Raw genomic sequence first — 21057 nt, 5'->3', positions numbered from 1 at the left:
TTTTGTGTCAACATAAAATAACTTATAAATGCATTTATAAATAAAATGTATTCATAAGTAAAATTGTGATATCAGTGAAAATATGTTATTTTGAAAAGATAGCCTTATATTCTACCTCATAAAGTTAAAAAACAAGTAAACAAAAAACCCAGAAAGGATCATGCAGTAGAATCTGAATTTCAGTAAACTAATCCAGTCTAATCTTAAAAAGGGAAGTTAGTGATCCAGTAATAACTAATATGTCTTCTCTAAGGTTTTTCTCAGTCTCACTTATCACAAGCAATGATTGTACACACACAAAAGAAAACAAGGTTCAAATTTAAAATATTTAGTGATAAAAAGACTTCATCAATTTATAGGTATTTCTTGAAATGTCTTTTCAGACTTCAAAATAATCATTTTTTGTTCCAATGTGCTAAAAACAAAACAATGAGTTCTTCATTTCTATATTTGTATAGTATTTTAATTGTTTTGTTTAAATATTCTGTACTTGTGCATTCAAGTATTTTGTTGATGTATCTTTTTAAGTTTAATTCTGACTACTTTAGTTTTTTGTATTTTGAAGTCATGTGGTTAAATACATATATTTGCAGAATTATTATAGCTTTTGATTTGTTTATTTCCTCTCCAGCATGTTACTCAAATGTTTGTCTCATGATTTTTTCCTATAATTTATTTTTTTCTGATATTAAAATTCTTATCCTGAATTTCTTTTAGATGCATTTATCATATATGCATTTTTCATTCATGCTTTTCAAAATTTTTGCATGTTAGTTTAAAAAATTTTTTATTTGACAACATATTGTTTGCTCTTCATATTTATTAATGTGAAGTTTAAGAATCTTTTTTTTCTAGAAGAATTTTAACGCTTTTATACTTATTGTAGTTTTTGTAATGTTGAGGGCTACTTTTGTTTTTGTAATGTTTATATATGCTATGTTTTTATTTGTTTTATTTTTCTCCTTTCCCACATTCCTTTTGATAAATTAATATATTTAGTTCTGGCTCAAAATTTTATTCTATTTTTATTCTTTCATGGTATTCTTAACTTATACTTGTTTTTGTTTTCTCATCAATTTCTAATGCAATACTTTTTTCTCCTGTTAACTCTACCCAATATATATATGGGGAATATACTATATATTCAATAAATATATTTTAATTGAGGCTTAAATGAAGTAACATTACCCAGGCCACTTAGAACAGTCCTGACCATTAACATACATTTATTGACTTTAAGGAAGTTGGATGATTGTAGGCCATTCAGGCCTTTGCCTTTATATTGTATTTCTTTTTTCATTATTTTTCATGCATTCATATGTTTCTTTTTCTTTTCTTTTGCAGTCATACTTCACTGAAAAATGGGCACTGAGTTTCTTACAAATCTTGTTTTCCAGTAGGCTGAGCTCATTTACCTACTTTCTGCTATGTAAAACTTGTTTAAAATCTTTTAACTTGTTGTTTTAAGTCTCTGTTAAAAAAGAAAAAGACCTCTGTAATCACCCTAAAAGATTAAAAAAAAAAACCTTGAAAAATTTGACTTCAGTGGCTTCGACTTTGACTTACAGCGTTTTCTTGGCATCTACTAAAGGAGTTTATTAAGTGATGTCTATTGTGAGCTAAATTAATTTCTACTAAGAGGGCAGGAAGTGTTTAATGACTGAAATATTAAAGAGCCACTTGAGAATATCCACTCATTTTTTATCAAGAATTAAGAAACAAGAAAGAAGGAGGAAGGAGGCTCAATTTTCTCATATTGAGCTTTATATTCCTTGGAAATGTTCGAAGAAAGGTAGATGTAGGAAAGATCTTCTTATGTCAGCACTGTGTCCTGCAGAATAACCCCAATAAGCTTTCCTTATTTTAAAAAAGAAGCACAGTGACCTACCTAGCCCTCAGGCATTGTACTCTTTTCATCTTTCTTTAATAATTAACATTCATAGAATAACAGATTTTACTCACTGCTCACTTCTCATAACCCACTTTTTTAAAAACCATTTAGAATCTGACTTTGACCCTCATTATTCTTATCACATTTGTCTTTCTCAACAGGAACACTGGTTCTTTTTGCAGCATTTGATACTCTTAACAATAAGTTTTTGCAGCATTTGATACTCTTAATAGATCTCCACATTTTTTCCTCTCTTAAGATTGAGTAATATTGTGTTTAATTTATCATCTATGACATCTTCTGGAATTTCTTCCAAACATCGTTTTTCTTTTAAGGGTCTAGTCATTTCTGTTTTTACTTTCCACTCTATATTTCCTTCTTCATCAATTTTATCTGATTCTTTGAAACACTATTTATATGGCTTTTAATAGTTTCTATTCAGTTCTAACTCCTCCTGCTTTTGGTAGACCTAAACTTTCCAAACTTTGAATACATTAAGATTAAATTTATTAATATTTTCATGAACATTTACTTTTCATCCTATATTCCTGTTCTTTGTTAATGTTTCTAATTTGATCCCACTTGTTTAACCTCTTTAGTTTTGACTTAGGCACCAGCATCTTTACATGTGCTTTGTATCAACCTCTATTAATCGGTTTTAACTTCCCATATCATTCCCTTCTGTCTCTCCTTTTATTTTTTTGCTGGAATAATATAAAAACTTTCTAAATGATCTTCTTGTTTTTTGGTAAAATAGTCTTTAAGAGGTATAGCATTAACCAATTAATTTTGTTGCTCCTTAACTCTTGAATAGTTCCTCACTGCCTATTGACTAGCACCCAACATCCTTGGTTTAGTATCAGGGAGCCCAGTACATGTTTTGTTTTGTGTTCTTCTTCTATACCGTACAGTTGCAACCAAGCTACACAAACAGCCATCCCTCATATTGCCATTCCCTATGGTTCAGTTCAAAGTCTGCACTATTAGGAATTGTTCATTGCTCGTCCTCTTTATATTACTAAGTAGCTCTCCCAATTTTAGATAATTTTATTTAACTCATTTAGTATTTTATCCATCAATGCTTAATATTTAAGAGGTGCTTACACAAATAAGCCATTTACATTTCATAAGACGTAGTAGTTATTAAAGAAATAGGTATTTCTGCTTCCTAAAAAACAAAAACCTAAACAAAGAAACAAAAACATTGGGTGAGAGAAGTTGAGGTGTGGTTCACCCCACAAGGTGGGCACGCCATCTAGTGACAACTCCACCACACTACAAGACTTGCCTCAGGTCTGAAGCCTATATTAATCTTCACATTGTCCTCAAGAAAGATGTCATATGCGGGTAGGAAGGATAATAGAATGAATCGGATATTATTACCCTCTGTGCATATATGACTATACTACTGGTGTGATTCTACATCATGTACAATCAGAAGAAGTAGAAGTTATACTCCATTTGTGTATGATGTGTCAAAGCACATTCTAATGTCATGAATAACTAATTAGAACAACAACCAAAAAAAAAAAAAAAAGATGTCACAACAGACCTACCCCCCCAATAAGATAGTGCCTTAACAAAAATATTGCATTCTTATTTTTTTGTGTGTGGGATTAAACACTGTAAATTAATTAATTCATGGTTGATTATATAGATATGTTTAGAGAAATGGATGCACCTGCAATTTTCACTTGTATTAACATTAATCAGTGATGCATATGAATCCATTTTCAAAGAAGAAATTTAGAGAAGTGCCTGAAAACTTGGATAAATCTCAGATAAAGTGTTAGAAATGTTTTTTTCTTGAGATGACACACTAAATGTATTCAGCAGCGTAACAATAGTAAGTACTAGTTGATGGAAGAAGCATAGCTTCTGAGCCAGATGGTTTACTGTTAGCAACACTGTGACTTGAAGCACAATACATATTCACTCAAAATGACCATTTTCACATTTGAAAACATGGTGATAACAACATCTTTGTTATGAATATAAGGAGTGTATATACAGAATGCTTGGCCTATAGTAGGCATTTAATAAATAATGGTAGTTTGTATTTAACGATTATTGTTAGTTTTACTTTTGATGATGTGTATAGAGACATAATTTCTTTCAATGTTGAAAAATGTTATTTGTAGAATCTCAATTTGTTTCTTTTGTAGTAAAGAGTGCAAGCATTGCTGTTTATCATTAATTTCAATATCTAGTGGAAAATTACATACCTATTTAGTAAATGTGTGATCAGAAAATTATAAAATAATCATTTCTATAAGCCATTAAAAGCTTATATCTGTTTAAAAATATTCAGAATAAGTGAATATTTCATACTTACAACTTTCCAGTTGCATTATACACGTTTGTACATCCATTGGAAAATTTTTGAGATCCATTGGACAGGAAAGTGTTAATGTTAATCTGAAAGAATTCAGAGTAATTATTTTTAAAGGAAATTTATGACTTTATATTAAGATTCTGTTATTCAGAAAACACATATTGCTTTGATAGTTACTAACATCTATTCAGATGAAATTTTCTCCAGTTTAGGTATATTATTTGCTATGAAAAAAATATGTCACTGTACATAAATCTGGATTTTTAGTGGGGTCAAGTGAAGTGGATGATAGTTGTAGCTATAAAACTCTATCACATTTATTCATTTTTAAATTTGTTTAGAAATAAGTGTAGATGTATAGAAGAGGTCTAGACTTCCAGGGAGATCCCCAAAAGGAAAAATTTGAGGATGGGCACTGTAAAATTAATACCCAATGCTGAAAGGTACATTTCCCCCAAAATCACATTAACAGAATATTTAAGAGGGAAATAGGAGAATTGGAGTTGTAAGTGTGGAAAAGGGGTACTTAGAGAAGCAACCCTATATGGTAGTTGTCAGTCATCTTTATAAACACATCATGGAAGTTGTCAGAGAATATCCAAAAGTATTTAGTAGAATGAATCTGGAGAACTTGAAAATTTAGTTAGTAGATCAGGTTCTCTGCTATGGCACTAGAGCATTTCACTAGATTTTAACAGGGTTAGGAAATAGCCCGCTAGTGTCTGTTATATTATTCTAAGTTCACCAAACAAACTTTTGATTGTACTTTACACAAAGGATAACCTAGAATATGTAAGCATTCTGCCAATATAAAAGCTCTTGGCCCTTTTCTAGAGAGTACTAGTATGTTGGTATTCCAGGTAATTAATGAATTTTGAATACATTTGGTTAGGAAAGTATATTACTGAAATATCTTCTGGGTTTAATAAGAATTTATATTTCCTGGATTTGAGAGAGAGGGTGGGGAGAGTTCAAGATTCAAACTCAGCATTTTACAAATGAAGTTCTTTTCTGAGAACTCTCTAAGAAGTCTCTTTTTTGAAAAATATTCTCACTGAAATTCAGGTATTACTGAGCACCCTAGGTGGTTTAATTTACTTAAACTTTGTGCTCACAGACATAGTTATTCAACTTCTTCACATTGCAGTTTTTTCATCTCTAAAATGAAAATAATAATGGTACCTACTACAAAGAGTTACTGTGAGCAATACCTGCATTGATACTTGAAATGTGCTTAGGTAAGTGCTTGACATATAGAAGATATTTAGTAAAATATCTGTTATTAACAGTTATTAGTAGATTCCATTACTCCTAGACACCTCCAGTTGCTCCTCCTGCAAATTCTAAATTGTGGGCACAAAGATAAATAAATTAAATTACATGTAAGTACTTTTTAGGCTTTAAATAAAAATAACTAGTAACTCTACTATATATAACTTCACTCTCTAAAATGGCATTTTAATGGAGACCACAGGCATAAAGTAATAATGATGTATTTTGTATAGTGAATATCTTGGTGAGTTAGGCTCAATTAGCATAATTTGGGTGACATAAATGGACAGACATATGGAGTTGGTGAATTTTTAAGAGTCCCAGAAGGATCATTTGGTAATTTGAGTCACAGTCCCTAACACACTAAAATAATTCACAGAGTTCTATATTCAAAATCAGTGTTTCTCCTGCTGCAGCTTGGTTAAGGGAACTTGTAAGTAACTGAGTATATTTACAAAATTCTTGGTTAAAAGAGAATATTGTAATCTGAAGTGGACACAGTGTTCTCTGCCTAGTGAAAGAGTTTATTAGAGGAATATGCACATGAACATTTTGAAATGTGCACAGATTAATTTCCCAAATATTCAAGGCTCTTGGCCAGCCAATTTAAAACATCAACTTGCAGAATTCTCTGACCTTTTGTATGGAAATAAATGGCCTTCTCAGAACCCTTTCCATTCTCTCATCATGCATGTGATGTCAAATTCATATCCTGGCTATTTTTTTTTGCATAAAATGAGAGATGTTATGTAATTCTAAATAAAAAAATAACACTTGAAAAGAATTGCTTGGCAAAGCAAAACAGTTTGTAGAACTCCTATCATAAATCATATCCTGAAAAAAAATCTATTTATTGACTTTTCTTTTTGTTTAAGGTATAATACAGTTGCTTCTCTAACGATGAAATGTGTCCACTTGGTGGGTGTGATACTTAATTTCTTTATCAAAACATTACATGTAAATAAAGATATGTTCTGACCACATCAAAAGAAAACTGAGTCAAGAGGCAATTATTCATATTCTACTGTTTTGGAAATGAATGCCTTCTTGTGTAAGGAGGACACCAAGTTCTCTTTCTGAGACAAGACAGATAAACAGGATATAGTGTTTCTTATTTCCCCTTAAAAAGTCTTGGCTGCGAGAAGTAGTAATATTAAGAAAGATGACTGTCATCTGTGACAAACAATTGACGTCATTAAAATTTGATTATTCTCTATTTTTGAAAAAGCATGCCTATAGTATGTTGTCTATCTAAACCACTAGTTGAATTTTAAAATGTTTTTGATTCCTTTATAAAATTTTATAAAAATAAATATTTTAATAGTGTTTTAGTTCGCTTTTTTTAATGCTGTGACTGAAAGATCTAACCAGAACAATTTTAGGAAGAAAAGTTTATTTGGGGGCCCATGCTTTTAGAGGCCTTAGTCATTGAAGGCCCAGCTCCATTCCTAGGGGCTCCAGGTAAGGCAGAACATTATGGCTGAAGAGTGTAGCAGAGGGAAGCGCTTCATATCATGATAAGGAAGCAAAGAGAGAAACTCCACTCTCAAGATAGAAAATATATACTTGCAAAGCCATGACCCTGATGCCCCACCTCCTCAAGCCATACCCTACTATCAGGGATTAATTCACTGATTAGATTACTGATTAATGTAACTCAGTCATTCATTTCTCCTCCAAATTTTCTTTCATTGTCTCACTTGTGAACATTTGGGGGGATACCACATCTACACCATAACAAATAGTTTTCTGGTATTTCTGAATTTGGTATCAGAAATACAATGGCCTCTTAACTAGCAATTAAATAACTTTTGAAGAATTATCTGTAGTGTTATAGTAAATTGATAAATTTATAGTGCTTACTTTGTGATAGGCACTGTTCAAATACTTTATATATGATCACTCATTTATTCTATCCTACAAACTTACAAGATAGGTAAATGATATTACCTTTTTTTTTTTTTTTTTTTATAGATGAGGAATCTTAGAGGTTAAGTAACTCACTTCATTACACAGCAGAAATTGGCAAAGTAGAATTTGCAGCCCTGGTGGTTTAGTTCTAGAGTCCATGCTCTTAACTGTTAAGTATACTGCCTATCAAAAGCAGTGGAATGTTTTACATAAAAATAGATTCTGCAATTAACATGATGTTTTAAATTTTATATACTTTTATAACACAAAATGATACAATGTATACACTATTAGTTATTAAATTTGAAGTAAGGTGTACATAAATAATTTTTCCAACATACATTTATACAAATGTAATAGACCATAGAAAATATAAGGTATTTCTCCAGGGATTTTATATATTTGAACGATATAGTATTTGATTATGAATGCTTTTATAAATATCTCTTAGTTATTTTATAAATAACTCTCAGAAGAGATTAGATAGTTGGAACACTAAAAAAGGATATTAGAATTAGTTTCTATGAACAGTTCTGGAGTTTTGTTGTCATCTGATCTTAGAGACAAGCATAAATCGTTTCAACCCATCACCAAAGTAATTTCAGCATTGATGATGGTCCCTTCAGGAGGCTGATGTAAGCAAGTTATGGAACTCTTCAGAAAAATAGATAATTACACACATGCCAAATTTTCCTTATATCTACTTTGTTACATTATGAGTTCATTTTCCTTAAATAAACAGCATTTTAAAAAACATCTGTTGAAATAAGTTTGCTTTTCCATTTAAAAATCAGTGTCTATCAATGTTCAAAAAATAAATGTACTTTATACAAGTAGACTTTAATTCTTTGCACAAATTTCAAAGAAATGGTTACTATAACCAAATATTTAGTTTAAATATTGTTAAATAAAGGTCACAATTATTTTGATAAGTTGCTCTACATAGCATCTTTGACATAAACTGTCTTCTTATTTCATTTTCAAAGCACTAGTGCTTCTGTAGTATAAGTAATGAAGTTGTAACTGTTGGTTATATTAGTAAAGTTAACAAGCAGTATATATGATGCCTATGGTGTGCTTCCATTTATCTTGTGATAAGCATGCTGCCATCCTCATTTTATAAGTGATAAAACTGAGGTAGAAACAATTCAGTGCTGATTTTTGGCTCCCTAGAAAAATCAGAATTTATTTTTGTTTCCTTTTATTTTTTAGAAAGATAAAATTTAATAACTTTAGCATCTATTGTGTGCCTGGCACCATGCTGGTGTTTTACCATTTATTCTTTCAGATTCAAAGTAATTAGTATAATCACTGTAATACATATAAGAAAAATATGAAGCTTTCAAAAGTAATTTTGATTTGCCCCAAATTACAGCTAATAACTCATAGAGTCTGGATGTGGACTGGGAGTTAAAGTCTTCCTAAGACTTCTTGTTTGCCTATACATTGCTAGGCATGCTAAGACTGCAAGGTCTTAACCATTTAATTTATTTTATTTTATTTATTTTTATATTTTTACCTGAGAAGTCTCAGGTTTGCTTATTCAGACGCTTAATTCCAGAGATGAGATAACATTGTTCACTTGGACCAAGAAGAGGCATATTTGCAGCTTGCTCTAAAAGTAGTGGGTTCTCCAAATTCACAACTATGTCCATCGTTTTGACATAGACCCATTGTATGTGTTATATCCATTTAAACCTATTGTATTGTTCCAGAGACACTTGAAGACAAAGGAAAATGAGGCAAATATTTTGATATCCATACTCCTAGCTCACAGTGAATAATAAATTCCTTTGTCTCTGACTTGGTAGCCTCGTTTCTTCAGTCAGTATCCATTTAATAGTCATAGGCTGACTTTAAAATCCCAAACTGGACAATCTGGAGTCATGTGCCTGGCTACAAAGATCTAACTTGAAAATAATTTTTAGTTAAAATTATAAAATTATCAGTGTAAATTATTTAAAAGTTCAAAGTAAGATGTATAAAAGTGTTGTACTTTTGGTCTACCCATCCCTACCCTCAGTTCTAGTTCTTCAGAGGTAGCCTTTCTTTAGCTATTTTTCTACCATTCACATTCATATATGTAAGTTTCTGTAATAGTATGCTTGGCTTTAAAAATATTTGAAACCATCTGTTAATTTCCTACAGGGGAAATGTAAGAATTTATTTCCCTTATGCCATATTCCAAGTTTGCTTAGTTCTGCACCAATCCTCCAAATTTAGTTATATAAACATTTATTGTTAAATAAATATTGAGTGTTTACTTGTTATGAATATGTAATTTTTATTAATGTTTAAGCCTGGTAGTTTGCTATAATTATAGCTCTTGTACAAGATTTTGTTTTCCTTAGTATTAATATGTGTCTCATTTTAAGAATCACATCAGTTTCTCTATTCTGACTGCTTCAAATGTGACTCCCCACCAAAACGGCAAATCCTTTTCAGTGGTTAAAAACAGGAGAGAATTAGTCTTTTTTTGTGGAAATCTCTGTTTTTTTTTTTTTTATTTCTTTCCAGTCATATACCAGACTTCTGTATTAAAGTTTGGGTTTTATATCCTTTCTCTATTGTCTATTTCTCTGTATATTGATTCTACTTTCTGGGAGATTTCTTCACTTCACCTTCCAAACATGCTGCTGATTTCCCCTTCCCCCATTTGCTTTTATTATGCAGTGAATGTCCCAATTTTTCTTTCCTAGAAGTACTCATTTTATGCATACAGTTGTCTTATTTGTCCAGAAAATTTTCTTATAGTATTTTCTGCTTCTTGTATTTTCTTTTGAGTCATTCTCTTTTTTCTTTTTATTATCTTTTTGTTCCCCTCCCTCGTCTCTGCTTAAAAAATATATATATATATATATATATATATGTGTGTGTGTGTGTGTGTGTGTGTGTGTGTGTATAATAAATTCGATAAGTATCTATTTTTAAGAAGTAAACACTAAAAATCATTTTGTGTCAGTTAGTAGTAGATTCTTACTGAGTAACCGTCTTAAATAAAGGATGAGATGGTAATGCACTGCTCAAAGCTTCCTTAGTTGTGAGCATCTGTAGGTCTTTTTCTTTTGGGCAACTTAGTTTACATAGTGATAGATTCTTTTTCTGTCTGCCTCTCAGTGGAGGTTTAGGTATGGATTTCACCATTTTAGGGTTAGCAAGGGGTATCACTATGTCAAGTACAGACATCAGATCATCATTAAAATCATCCTTATTTTCTTGGTGTGATACTTCATGAAAAGCACCAGTTGTGCCTAAAGGCCCTGCTTCTGAAGCTTTGAAAAGGACATCTCACATTTTCTGTCTTCCTGTTTTCAGCTCAGGTCAAAAGGGAAAAAAAGAAGTCCTTGGTCTGAAAGGCATGGGTGAGGGAATTGGGAACAGCACTGTTGTTCCTATGAAGTTTAAATTAAAAAAAAAAAAATTAAGCTGTTTTCTGGCCCCCACTTTCTGAAGACATAGCTGCCAAAAAGTTCTGCAAGTTTGAAGATATTACTCTTTTCCCTTTTGGGTTCCCACATTTTGGCTTATGCTTCTGCTATATCTGTTAAGTCACATATATTCATTTTCAAGCTCTGTCATCACTTGTCTGTTGTTGATTTCTCCATTGTTTTCATCCTCCTGGGTATGAATGCCATTTTTATCCCTTTTTAACTTTACTTCATTATTGTAGTGGGTTTTAAGGAGGAAATACAGATAAATGCTAGAATTCAACCAATTGCACTCTCCAGGACAATCTGCTGCTTTCTTTAAACAAGCAGGAAAGTCAGATCTAGCATGAAATACCACAGATGCTCCATTTGTAAATTGAATAAGATTTTTTTTCCTAGTGCAATTTTTGTTAGCGATGAAACTGAAGAACTGAAGATGTGAAGAATTAGAAGATTTCAAAGGACTGTGAGATTTCCAGAAACAACACACAACAAATGAATTTTTTCTTTGATCATGTGAGTAAGGATTTAGCAAACAAAGATTAGGAACAGAGAGACCATCTGTTTCATCTGAATTCATACTGAAAGACAAAAGATTCATTTCTGAATCATTTCATAGCTTTCCTCCAGATATTAGAAGAAATATGAACTATTCATAATTGATGACACCACTTATAAAATACATAAATTCAATTTTATTTCTCTACTTCATGACGCAAAATTTCCAAGGACATAGTAATAAATAAAGTAACCAATTGTGAAATTATTTAACTTTTAAATATCATAACCTTTAGTATTCTTTAATATAATGCATTTGAATTGGAGCAATTAAGTGTTTTAGTACCATTTTAGTCTTGAAATTACACAAACTTCTTAATAAAAAGATACATTTTATTTGAAAAATTTTAAGGATGGACCGAGTTAATAGCTTTAAGCTTTGAAGACATCATATTGCTAACAAAATCTCCCCACATGAAAGAGTCCTCTGGCTTTTATACTCTGTTATATTCACCTTATCAAATCACTGATAAGGTGAATATAACAGAGTATAAAAGCCTAATGGTATATTTAAAAAACTTTTTTTCTTAGAAGTAGTTGGACACAATACCTTTATTTATTTTTATATGGTGCTGAGGATCAAACCCAGTGCCTCCCACGTGCTAGGCGAGCACTCTACCGCTGAACCACAACCCCAGCGTGCTTAATGGTATATTTTTTATGTTGACATTTTCCAAGTTCAGTATGACTGTGTCCATAATTGGATATGTATCTATACACACAGGAGCACGTGTGCACACACTGCGCTCACACACACACAATCTAGTCTAGACCGCCTGACTTTGCAAAACGATTATTCCATACTACCTGGTGAATATTTTTGTAACCTGTACTACCACAAACCTATCTGAAGTAAATCATTACTTTATAAAATAATTAAAAATAAAATGTTACCTTTCACAAAGTAATTTTGAAATTAATAGGGAAGAAATTCAGCTTATTTTACATATATTCTGTCATGGATCCCTTGAAAACCATCATGAATCCACAGTACAGAGATGTCAAAGACCATGGCCTCATGTTAAGAGATTATCATTTATCATTCATAAGTAATATATAGCTCACTCAAAAATTCAAACAATATAACTTAAGTATACTAAAATTTATAGTTCCCTTTCATTACTGCCCAAATCTTACTACTCTTTTCCATAGTTGGGTATTCTCAATAAAATATTGGGCATCCATCTAAACATTTTATACAGATCCACACATACAATCATGTGTTGTTTAACAACAGGATAAAAGTAGGAAATGCTGCATTAGGTGTGTTTGTTGTTGTGTGGTTTACTCACATAAACCTAGATAGTGTAGCCTACTGTATAACTAGTGTTCATAATTGTATGTGTTATAATTTTATAAGTAGTCAGTGTGATAAATTTGTTTACATGAACATCACCACAAACACATGAGTAATGTTCTGCATTAATGAATTAATAATGGCTATGATGTAACTAGGCAATAAACATTTTCAGCTTCATTATATTATGGGATCATATATGTGGCCTGTAATTGACCAAAGTCATTATACAGTGTAAGTTTACATACATAGGTATATTTTTATAAATAGAAAATATAGATAAAAATGAGCATAAAACATTTCTTTGAAACATACATGTGTGTGTGTGTGTGTGTGTGTGTATGTCTTGTAAGCAATTTCTATTTTATTCATTTTTATTGGTTCATGACAGTTATACATACTAATAGGATTCATTTTGACATAATTATAAATGCATGGTATAAAATTTGCTTCAATTAAGTCCCCTAATCCCCTTCCTCCTCCTATACCCTTTCCTCTACTCTATGGACCATTCTATTTATTTACACTTTAGGCAATTTCTTAGGAATATTTGTATAGCAGTCTCATGTACAGTATTTCTTGATATAGGCCTATCATTGTGTTCAGCCATATTCTTATTTATTTATTTTTTGGATACTGGGAATTGAACTCAGGTGAACTTGACCACTATTTTTAAATATTTTTAGTTATACATGGACACAATATCTTTATTTTGTTTACTTATTCTTATGTGGTGCTGAGGATGGAACCCCGGGCCTCATATGTGCGAGACAAGTCCTCTACCACTGAGCCCCAGTCCCAACTGCGAGTCCTATTTTATATTTTATTTAGAGACAGGGTCTCACTGAGATGCTTAGCACCTTGCTTTTGCTGAGGCTGGCTTTGAACTCTTGAACTCTTCCTGCTTCAGACTCCTGAGCAGCTAGGATTAAAGGCTTGCGCCACTGCGCCTGGCCAGCCATGTTCTTATTAATGACTAAATAGGCTCTTCTTTTGTTGTTGCTATTTCAGTGCTTCCGTGGGCATCTTTGTAAGTGTATCTTATAGGAATGAACATCCAATTTGGATTACTAGAAATAGAATTGTCAAAAGATAGATGAATTTGATTTCTATATAAATACATCATTTCCCAGTTAATATCAAGTCATATGCCCACAGAAAGTATAAAAGACAAAATAAATATAACCAGAATTAATTTCTACCAATATTTTTATATACATATTTTCTCATTTTTACTTTGATTTCTCCCCTATATCAGTGTTACAATTTTTGTTTCAACTGTCAAACATAATTTAGAAAAATCAATATGAGAAGAAAATTTATTGTGTTTACCCACATTTTGTTTACAGTGTTTTTTCTTCCTTCTTGGTATTGCTATCTTCTTTCATTCATTATTTTTTTTTCTATTAAGAAAACTTTCTTAGCCATACTTTACTCTTAGAGTAGCTTTACTTGTGATAAATTCTCTTGCTTTTTTTTCCCAACAAGGTCTTGATTTCACCTTCATTCATGAAGGATATTTTCATTGGGCACAAGATTATGGAATAAGAATTCCTTTCTCTCAGCACCTGAAAAATATGTATCATTTCTTTTTGTCCCCAGGATTTTTGATGAAAAATCTGCTATCATTCTGTTTTTCCTGTATGGGTAAGGCATCATTATGCTCTGAATGCTTTCAGAAATTGTATACTATGTGTCTTTGTATGGATATCTTTGGGTGTATCCTCTTTGGGGGCTCAGGTTCTTCAATCTGTAGGTTTTATGCCATTTGCATTATTTATTTATTTATTGGTTGTTCAAAACATTACAAAGCTCATGACATATCATCTTTCATACATTTGATTCAAGTGAGTTATGAACTCCCATTTTTACCCCAAATACAAATTGCATGAGGAAAAGATTAACATTAAACAGAGACGAGTGGTGGGAGGGAAAGGGAGAGAGAAGGAAAATTGCATGGAAACGGAAGGAAACCCTCAATGTTATACGAAATCACATATAAGAGGTTGTGAGGGGAAAGGGGGGGGGAAACAAGGGAGAGAACTGAACAACAACAGATGAGGTTGAGAGGGAAGATGGGAGGGGAGGGGAGTGGGGATAGTAGGGGATAGGAAAGGCAGTAGAATACAACTGTCACAAATATAGCATTTGCATTATTTCTAAAAAATTCAGTCATTATTTCCCCTAATTTTTTTAGCTCCATGTCGTTTGCCCTTTCAACCTGAGATTTTGATGATATTAATGTTAGATCTTTTGTTACTCTCTGCCCCTTTGTCTGGTCTATTATTTCTGTTGTTCAGATTGAATATTTTTTATTTATCTTTTGGTTCACTAATTCTTCCCTCTCTCTTATCTGTTTTTCTATTGAGCACATCTACTGAGTTTATTTTGATAAATTATTTTTAGGTTCCAGATTTTAATTTGGTTCTAATTTATAGCTTATGTTTTTTTGCTAAGGCTTTCTATTTTTTTCATTTGTATCAAGCATATTTATAATTGCTCATTAAAATATTTTTATCAGGACTACTTTGAAGTCTTTTTCAGATATTTGTCATCACTATCATTTTGATGTTGGCATCAATTTATGGTTTTTTTTCATTTGGCTTGAGACCTTTTTGTTTCTTTGTATGATGATTTTTTTTTGTTGTAGCCTAGACATTTTTGTGCTACTTTGTTAGACTCTGGATCTTATTTAAATTTTCTCTTTGAACTGGCTTTCTCTGACACTTCTGGATCAGGGCAAGGGGAGGTACTGCTACACTAATATTTCCAAGGAGAATCAGAAGTCAAGGTTTTCTAATCAGCTTCTGTATTGTCATGTGAGTGGAGAAGATCCTGGATCACTACTGGATGTACCAGTTGCCTATATGACCTTCATTGACACTGTAGTGGGAGTGGCAGTATTACTGCTGTGTGGTTTGAAAGTCCTGACTTTCTATTAGATTTCTCTGAAACTTCCCAGGCAGGAATGGAGGTAGAGCGTGTCTTATTTCTGTAGGGAGACAGTAGTTCTCCATGTGGTCTCTACTGACACACAGTGGAGGGTCACTACAGATTGATGGGGCATGAAAGTCCAGCTATTTGCCCTTCCCTGACACCACCTCAGCGCAGACATTGGGGTACCTCATTACATCCTAGAAAGACTGAAATAAACTTTGCTGGCTTAGGTGTGAATTTGAGACAAGCTCACATGTTTTTCTGCTATATCTGGCTAGAGCAGAACAGTTTTGTAAAGGTAGGCTAGGATCCCCGTTTCCTAGCATCTAGTGTTTGATTGGCTAGAGAAATTAGGCTCTTGCTGGGACCTATTTTTCCCCCTATTTTCAGATTTGTTCTTTTTAGTTATACATGTCAGTAAAATGTATTTTGTCATATCATACATACATGGAGTATGATTTACCATTCTTGTGGTTGTACATGATATGGAATTACACTGGTTGTATTCATATATGAACATAGGAAAGTTATATCTGATTCATTCTACTGTCTTTCCCATTCCATTCCCTTTCCCCATTCCCCCTTGTCCAATCTGATGAACCTCCACTCCTCCCTACCCTGCTGCCTATTGTGAGTCAGCATCTGCATATCAGAGAAAACATTTGGCCTTTGGTTTATTTGAAATTGGCTTATTTCACTTAATCTCCAGTTCCATCCATTTACCAGCAAATGCCATCATTCCATTCTTATTTATGGCTGAGTAATATTCCATAGTCTATATGTACCACATTTTCTTTATCCGTTCATCTATTGAAGGGCACCTAGGTTGGTTCTATAACCTAGCTATTATGAACCGAGCTATTGCTGGGACTTATTTTGTCTGTACCTGCTAATGTATCCAGATCATCAGATTCTTCATCTTTATGAGGTAAAAAGAAAATTGAAGGAATTCACCTCTGCATGGTTCCTCAGGTTCCAATGTCTGCCAGTTCTTGGTCCACCATTGAGAATTTCCTTAAGTTTGTTGTATGTACTGTGCCCAAGATTTTAGTTGAACATAGGTAAAATATGAAAAAGTATATCTGTTCCACTTTCCCAGAAACCAAAATCTTACTATCTTTTAACATTTACATTTTTTGGTAGTTTTCCAAAAAGATTCAGGATTCTCTTGCCTAGATATGGTATTCACTATTAAGTTATTCATTCATATGGGAGTATGTGTCTTAATTAGTAATGGTACCTGAAATCTGTTTATGTCATGTGTAGCAATTATCATCCAAGATTATATTAACACATATTGGTTGGTTTTCATCAGTCTGATGAAAAGTGTCATTCTGCTGTAGAGTGATGTCACCCTGTCACTCTTTCGAAACAATATATGTATTAAAAGGAAATATGTTCATATGAAATAGGAAAATTGGAAAAGTAGCCATAATGAGATGAAGAGATGAAAAGCAGAGAGAATAAAACATTATCAATAAAACCACGTTGCAGCAAAAAAGGCTTTCACAATCACTAAGCTACTAAGATTAAATTTGCATTCTTATTACTTTATCTTATACTTTTACTTGGCAAAAATAGGAACATCCTTGATATTGGGTAAATAAAGTCCTAATCAAATATTCCCATTCCTGATGAAAAGCTAACAAAAGTGTAAATAAGAGAGGTAAAATATAAGGAGTTAATTTTAAGCCTAGATTCTAAATATTAAACCTATCTTGATAACTTTTAAAACATGTTATTGGTGGCATAAATATTGAAACAGTTGCCTATTGCTAAAGTAGAGCATATTCTCTCTCTTAAGAAAGATGACATCAATTCTGTTCCTGGCTTGCTTTTTATAGCTGAATTAAGTAAACAAATAGTTGTAGATTTCCACAATAATGATTTTAGAAAATATTTTAAATATAGTGCAAATCATCAAGTAATATAAGCAGCTAATTTAGTTATTTACTGAATTCATACCTATGTGGTATTCTATGAACTGCCAAAGTTGAATGAGTTCTAGAATCCAACTTTCAAGAAATTTTATGACTAATTATCATTATATTTTGGTATGGCTTTCTAACTGTTATATGGCTTTCTAGCAATGTATAACGAATACCTAAAATATAAATAAGATTTTTTTCTAGGGATGATGATAAACATTTTGTTCATTATTCATTTTTACATACTGTAGTAATTTTTTTCTTTCCTGATTTCTTTAAATTTTGTCAACAAATTACCACTTTGCAACATGTTAAGATGAAAATTGGACAATGAGGGTTAACATGCAAAAGAATGACCAGAGAAATTCCAGGGTATCTGAAAAATGCACACACCCCCAAAAAAATAATCCCAGAGAAGCCAGCCTAAACATTTCTTTGCGTGTAAATATTTAATGGAGGTAGAATATATTTAATCACATTGTATGACTCAGCTACCTTTCAGTTCACCTGTAAGACTCCTGGCAAATTCATTGATGTTAAGAATTACAAATGTCAGTTCTTAAAAAAAATGAATTTCCAAGAAGTACTCATATAATTACTGGATCTTTGAAATGGATTTGTTGTTGTTCATCAAACACTTTGGAAAAAGTTATATTAGAAGAACTCAAGTGGAACAGTGGTGAGCTACTCAAAAATTTAAATATTGTCACCAGAAATTAAGAAAAACCTCACAGTACTCCATTTTACTGAAAGTAGGAATTTAAGTCTATGACTCACCTTATCGAGTAAAGAACATTTCCATTTTTGAAAATTCTTAGCAATTTGTTGTCTGTTGTGACTTCATGAAAATTGGCACCCTTTTCATTGGCAAAGAACAAATCAGGCTTCCAAATGGAGTCCAACATGGATGGGTCGAGGTCTAAAGAATCATCAGGATATTCACTGTATGCAAGACGAGGATCGTTCCATTTTTGACGAAGAAAGATATTCACTCTGTAATCCTGAGGGATGTGTGGTGGGGGAGAGAGAAAGAGAAAGACACCCTTCTTTAAAAAGTTTAGAAAAATCCATTGCATCAGTGTGGGTTTATCAGTGCTAACAAATGTACCACTCAGGTGGAGCATGTAGATATTGGAAGAGGCTGTGCATCTGTGGAGTCAGAGAGTTTATGGAAATGTTTGTATTTTTCTCTGATTTTTACTGGAACCTAAAACTTCTCTAAAAAATAAAGTCTTTTTTTTTTTAAAGTTTAGAATTGTATGTGCTGTTCTTTGGGCTTCTCTCAATTATAACAGAAGCCACTGACATTCTTTGGGGCTTTCCATGTGCTACAGTACTCATTTTTTACAACTAAAAGAGTAATCCTGCTTCTGACCTTTTGCCCATTTCTTTGGTGATCTATGTGCCTGTAAGGAAGGATGACAGAACACTATAGTTCATCATATTTACCTTTTGCTGTTCTATTCATATCTTACTTTTCTGGTTTATAAGAATGAAATATTGGATTGCTCTTAGACACTTGGAGTAAAATATTTTCACAAATGCATTTATTTTTTTGAGTCATTTCTTTTAGTAGGTATCCAACAGCATCCAGAATATGGTACATTTAATGATATTTGCTTGAAAGCTATCTGGTTTACAAAAATGACCATACATACTTCTTTACAATGAAGACATATTTTCTCATGTTTAATATAGCAAGTTCTATGATGTAAGTAATTTGAGGAAAAAGGTGACTTTTGAATAATAAAAGAATAACAAAGGTTAATTGCCAATGATCCTTTAAGATAATTTGGCTAATGAGATTTTCCAATTATACCTTTCACAGAAAACTTTTAAAGGAAAAGAGTCAATGATTTCAGTCAAATTCCTGGTTATAACTTCTGGACTAATGTATAAAACGAGAAAGTGACAGCTGGGCATATATGTAGTATTTGTGCATATGCAGTATATGAAAATAAATATCAATATAGTTTTATAAATGTAATTTTGTCCTTAGATTTTTGAAATAAGCAAGTAAATAAGAGACTTCATTATAATTGTGATTAAAGCAAATATTTAAGAAAGCTTCGTTTTCTTGAAAAATAGTGAGGCTGGATATATATAAAGAAACCTGAAAAACAATTTTTATCTATTTTCTTGTTTCTTAAACACCAAATTATAGGTTATCAAAACCATAGTAACCAAGCAATCACAAAGGATTCTTCCACAATATCAGACCAGGCAGATTGATTATCTTATAGGTTACTCAAATTCAGTCTATACTAAATGTTGCAAATCTCTATATTCCCTTGATCAGTGTTTGTGCACTGAGACCACTATCCACTAACTGCCACTAAAGCTACATACTAGAAAAGATTTTCCTGTGCTTACTAAGTGCCCGATGTATTTTCCAAAGTAATTATGGAGCAGAGTTTTGTCTTGTCTTGTGGCTCTGCCTGATTGACCATTTCAAAAAGGAATACAAACACCACTAAATTTTTGGCAATTTGTAGCAGCATCAATAGGAAACTAATACATGTCTTTTTGAGTTGATTTGCATATATTATCATTGTCAATTTTTGAAGATGTTTCTAACAATAGATTTTTTAAAGAGTAATTAGAGACAGTAGAACATTTAAGAAAAAAATCACAATTCATAGTCAATTGGAAAAATAACTCTGATTTCTTCCTCTTTTAAGGAGTCCTAATCAAAGATCCTTGCTAATTTAAAAATGATTAGAAAATAACTTATCTTTGCCAAAGAAATAGGAACAAAGTTCTGACTCCCTAATATCTTACTGCTTCAGTTTTATAAGATTTTCCAATTCTGTAGCACTGCACAACATGGGCCCCTCTGTATCACAAAGAACAGAACAATAATACTCAATGGTGAGATAATTGCTTCAAACATTATCTCTATAATATCCCCCATGTTGCTGTACCATCTGCTCTAGATAACTGCCACAGGGTGGGTGGTCCTCTGGGGCCACTGGTTTTGAAATAATGGCCCATTGGGAAAATGCCTTTCAATTCTCAGTTTCTAAGTCAACAGGGAAGAATGCTATTTTATAAGAACTATTTGTAGGCACATAAAGGTTATTCTAGATTTCCCTCTGACTTCTTCATTATTTATATGTTTATTCTCTTTTGAAAGGGCAGAATGAATGATTTTTAAAATTAAAAAAAATATAAAATCTAATTATATAACAATTCCAGAAACATAAATGTAGAAGTATTGGTTAGAGCATAAAGCATGTTGAATCAATTAAATAATATTCTTTACATTTTCATTCAGTAACCTCTGCATAAATTTAAAATTAAAAAATAAAAGTAGTAAAGAGTGAAGAACATAGCCCAATCCTTACGTTCCAGTGTTAAGAACTTGTAAAAGTGTAAATGTAGTCCATTGGCATATTTTCCAGAACTTTAAAGGATGGATAATAGCACTAACTAAGAAGAATTTATTTTGAATATATGTAACATAAGATTTTTAATATCAGATTTTGCCAATACAAACA

General features: G+C 32.0%; 1 protein-coding gene across 2 annotated transcripts in view; it reads right to left on the bottom strand.

The window, feature by feature from the left end:
• Glra3 (glycine receptor alpha 3) overlaps positions 1-21057 on the bottom strand; it is a 170744-nt gene that overhangs the window by 51254 nt on the left and 98433 nt on the right. For both annotated transcript variants that reach the window (XM_027927103.3, XM_027927105.3), the window contains exons 4-5: positions 18335-18558; positions 4227-4309 (exon numbers count right to left, since the gene is read on the bottom strand). In XM_027927103.3, coding sequence (XP_027782904.3) covers positions 4227-4309; positions 18335-18558 — 307 coding nt within the window. The remainder of the gene's footprint in view (positions 1-4226; positions 4310-18334; positions 18559-21057) is intronic.

This window comes from Marmota flaviventris, chromosome 3 (assembly GCF_047511675.1).
Source record: "Marmota flaviventris isolate mMarFla1 chromosome 3, mMarFla1.hap1, whole genome shotgun sequence".
Taxonomy (NCBI): Eukaryota; Metazoa; Chordata; class Mammalia; order Rodentia; family Sciuridae; genus Marmota; species Marmota flaviventris.
The sequence above is the reverse complement of the archived record's forward strand: the minus strand, read 5'-3'. Positions and strand labels throughout refer to the sequence as shown.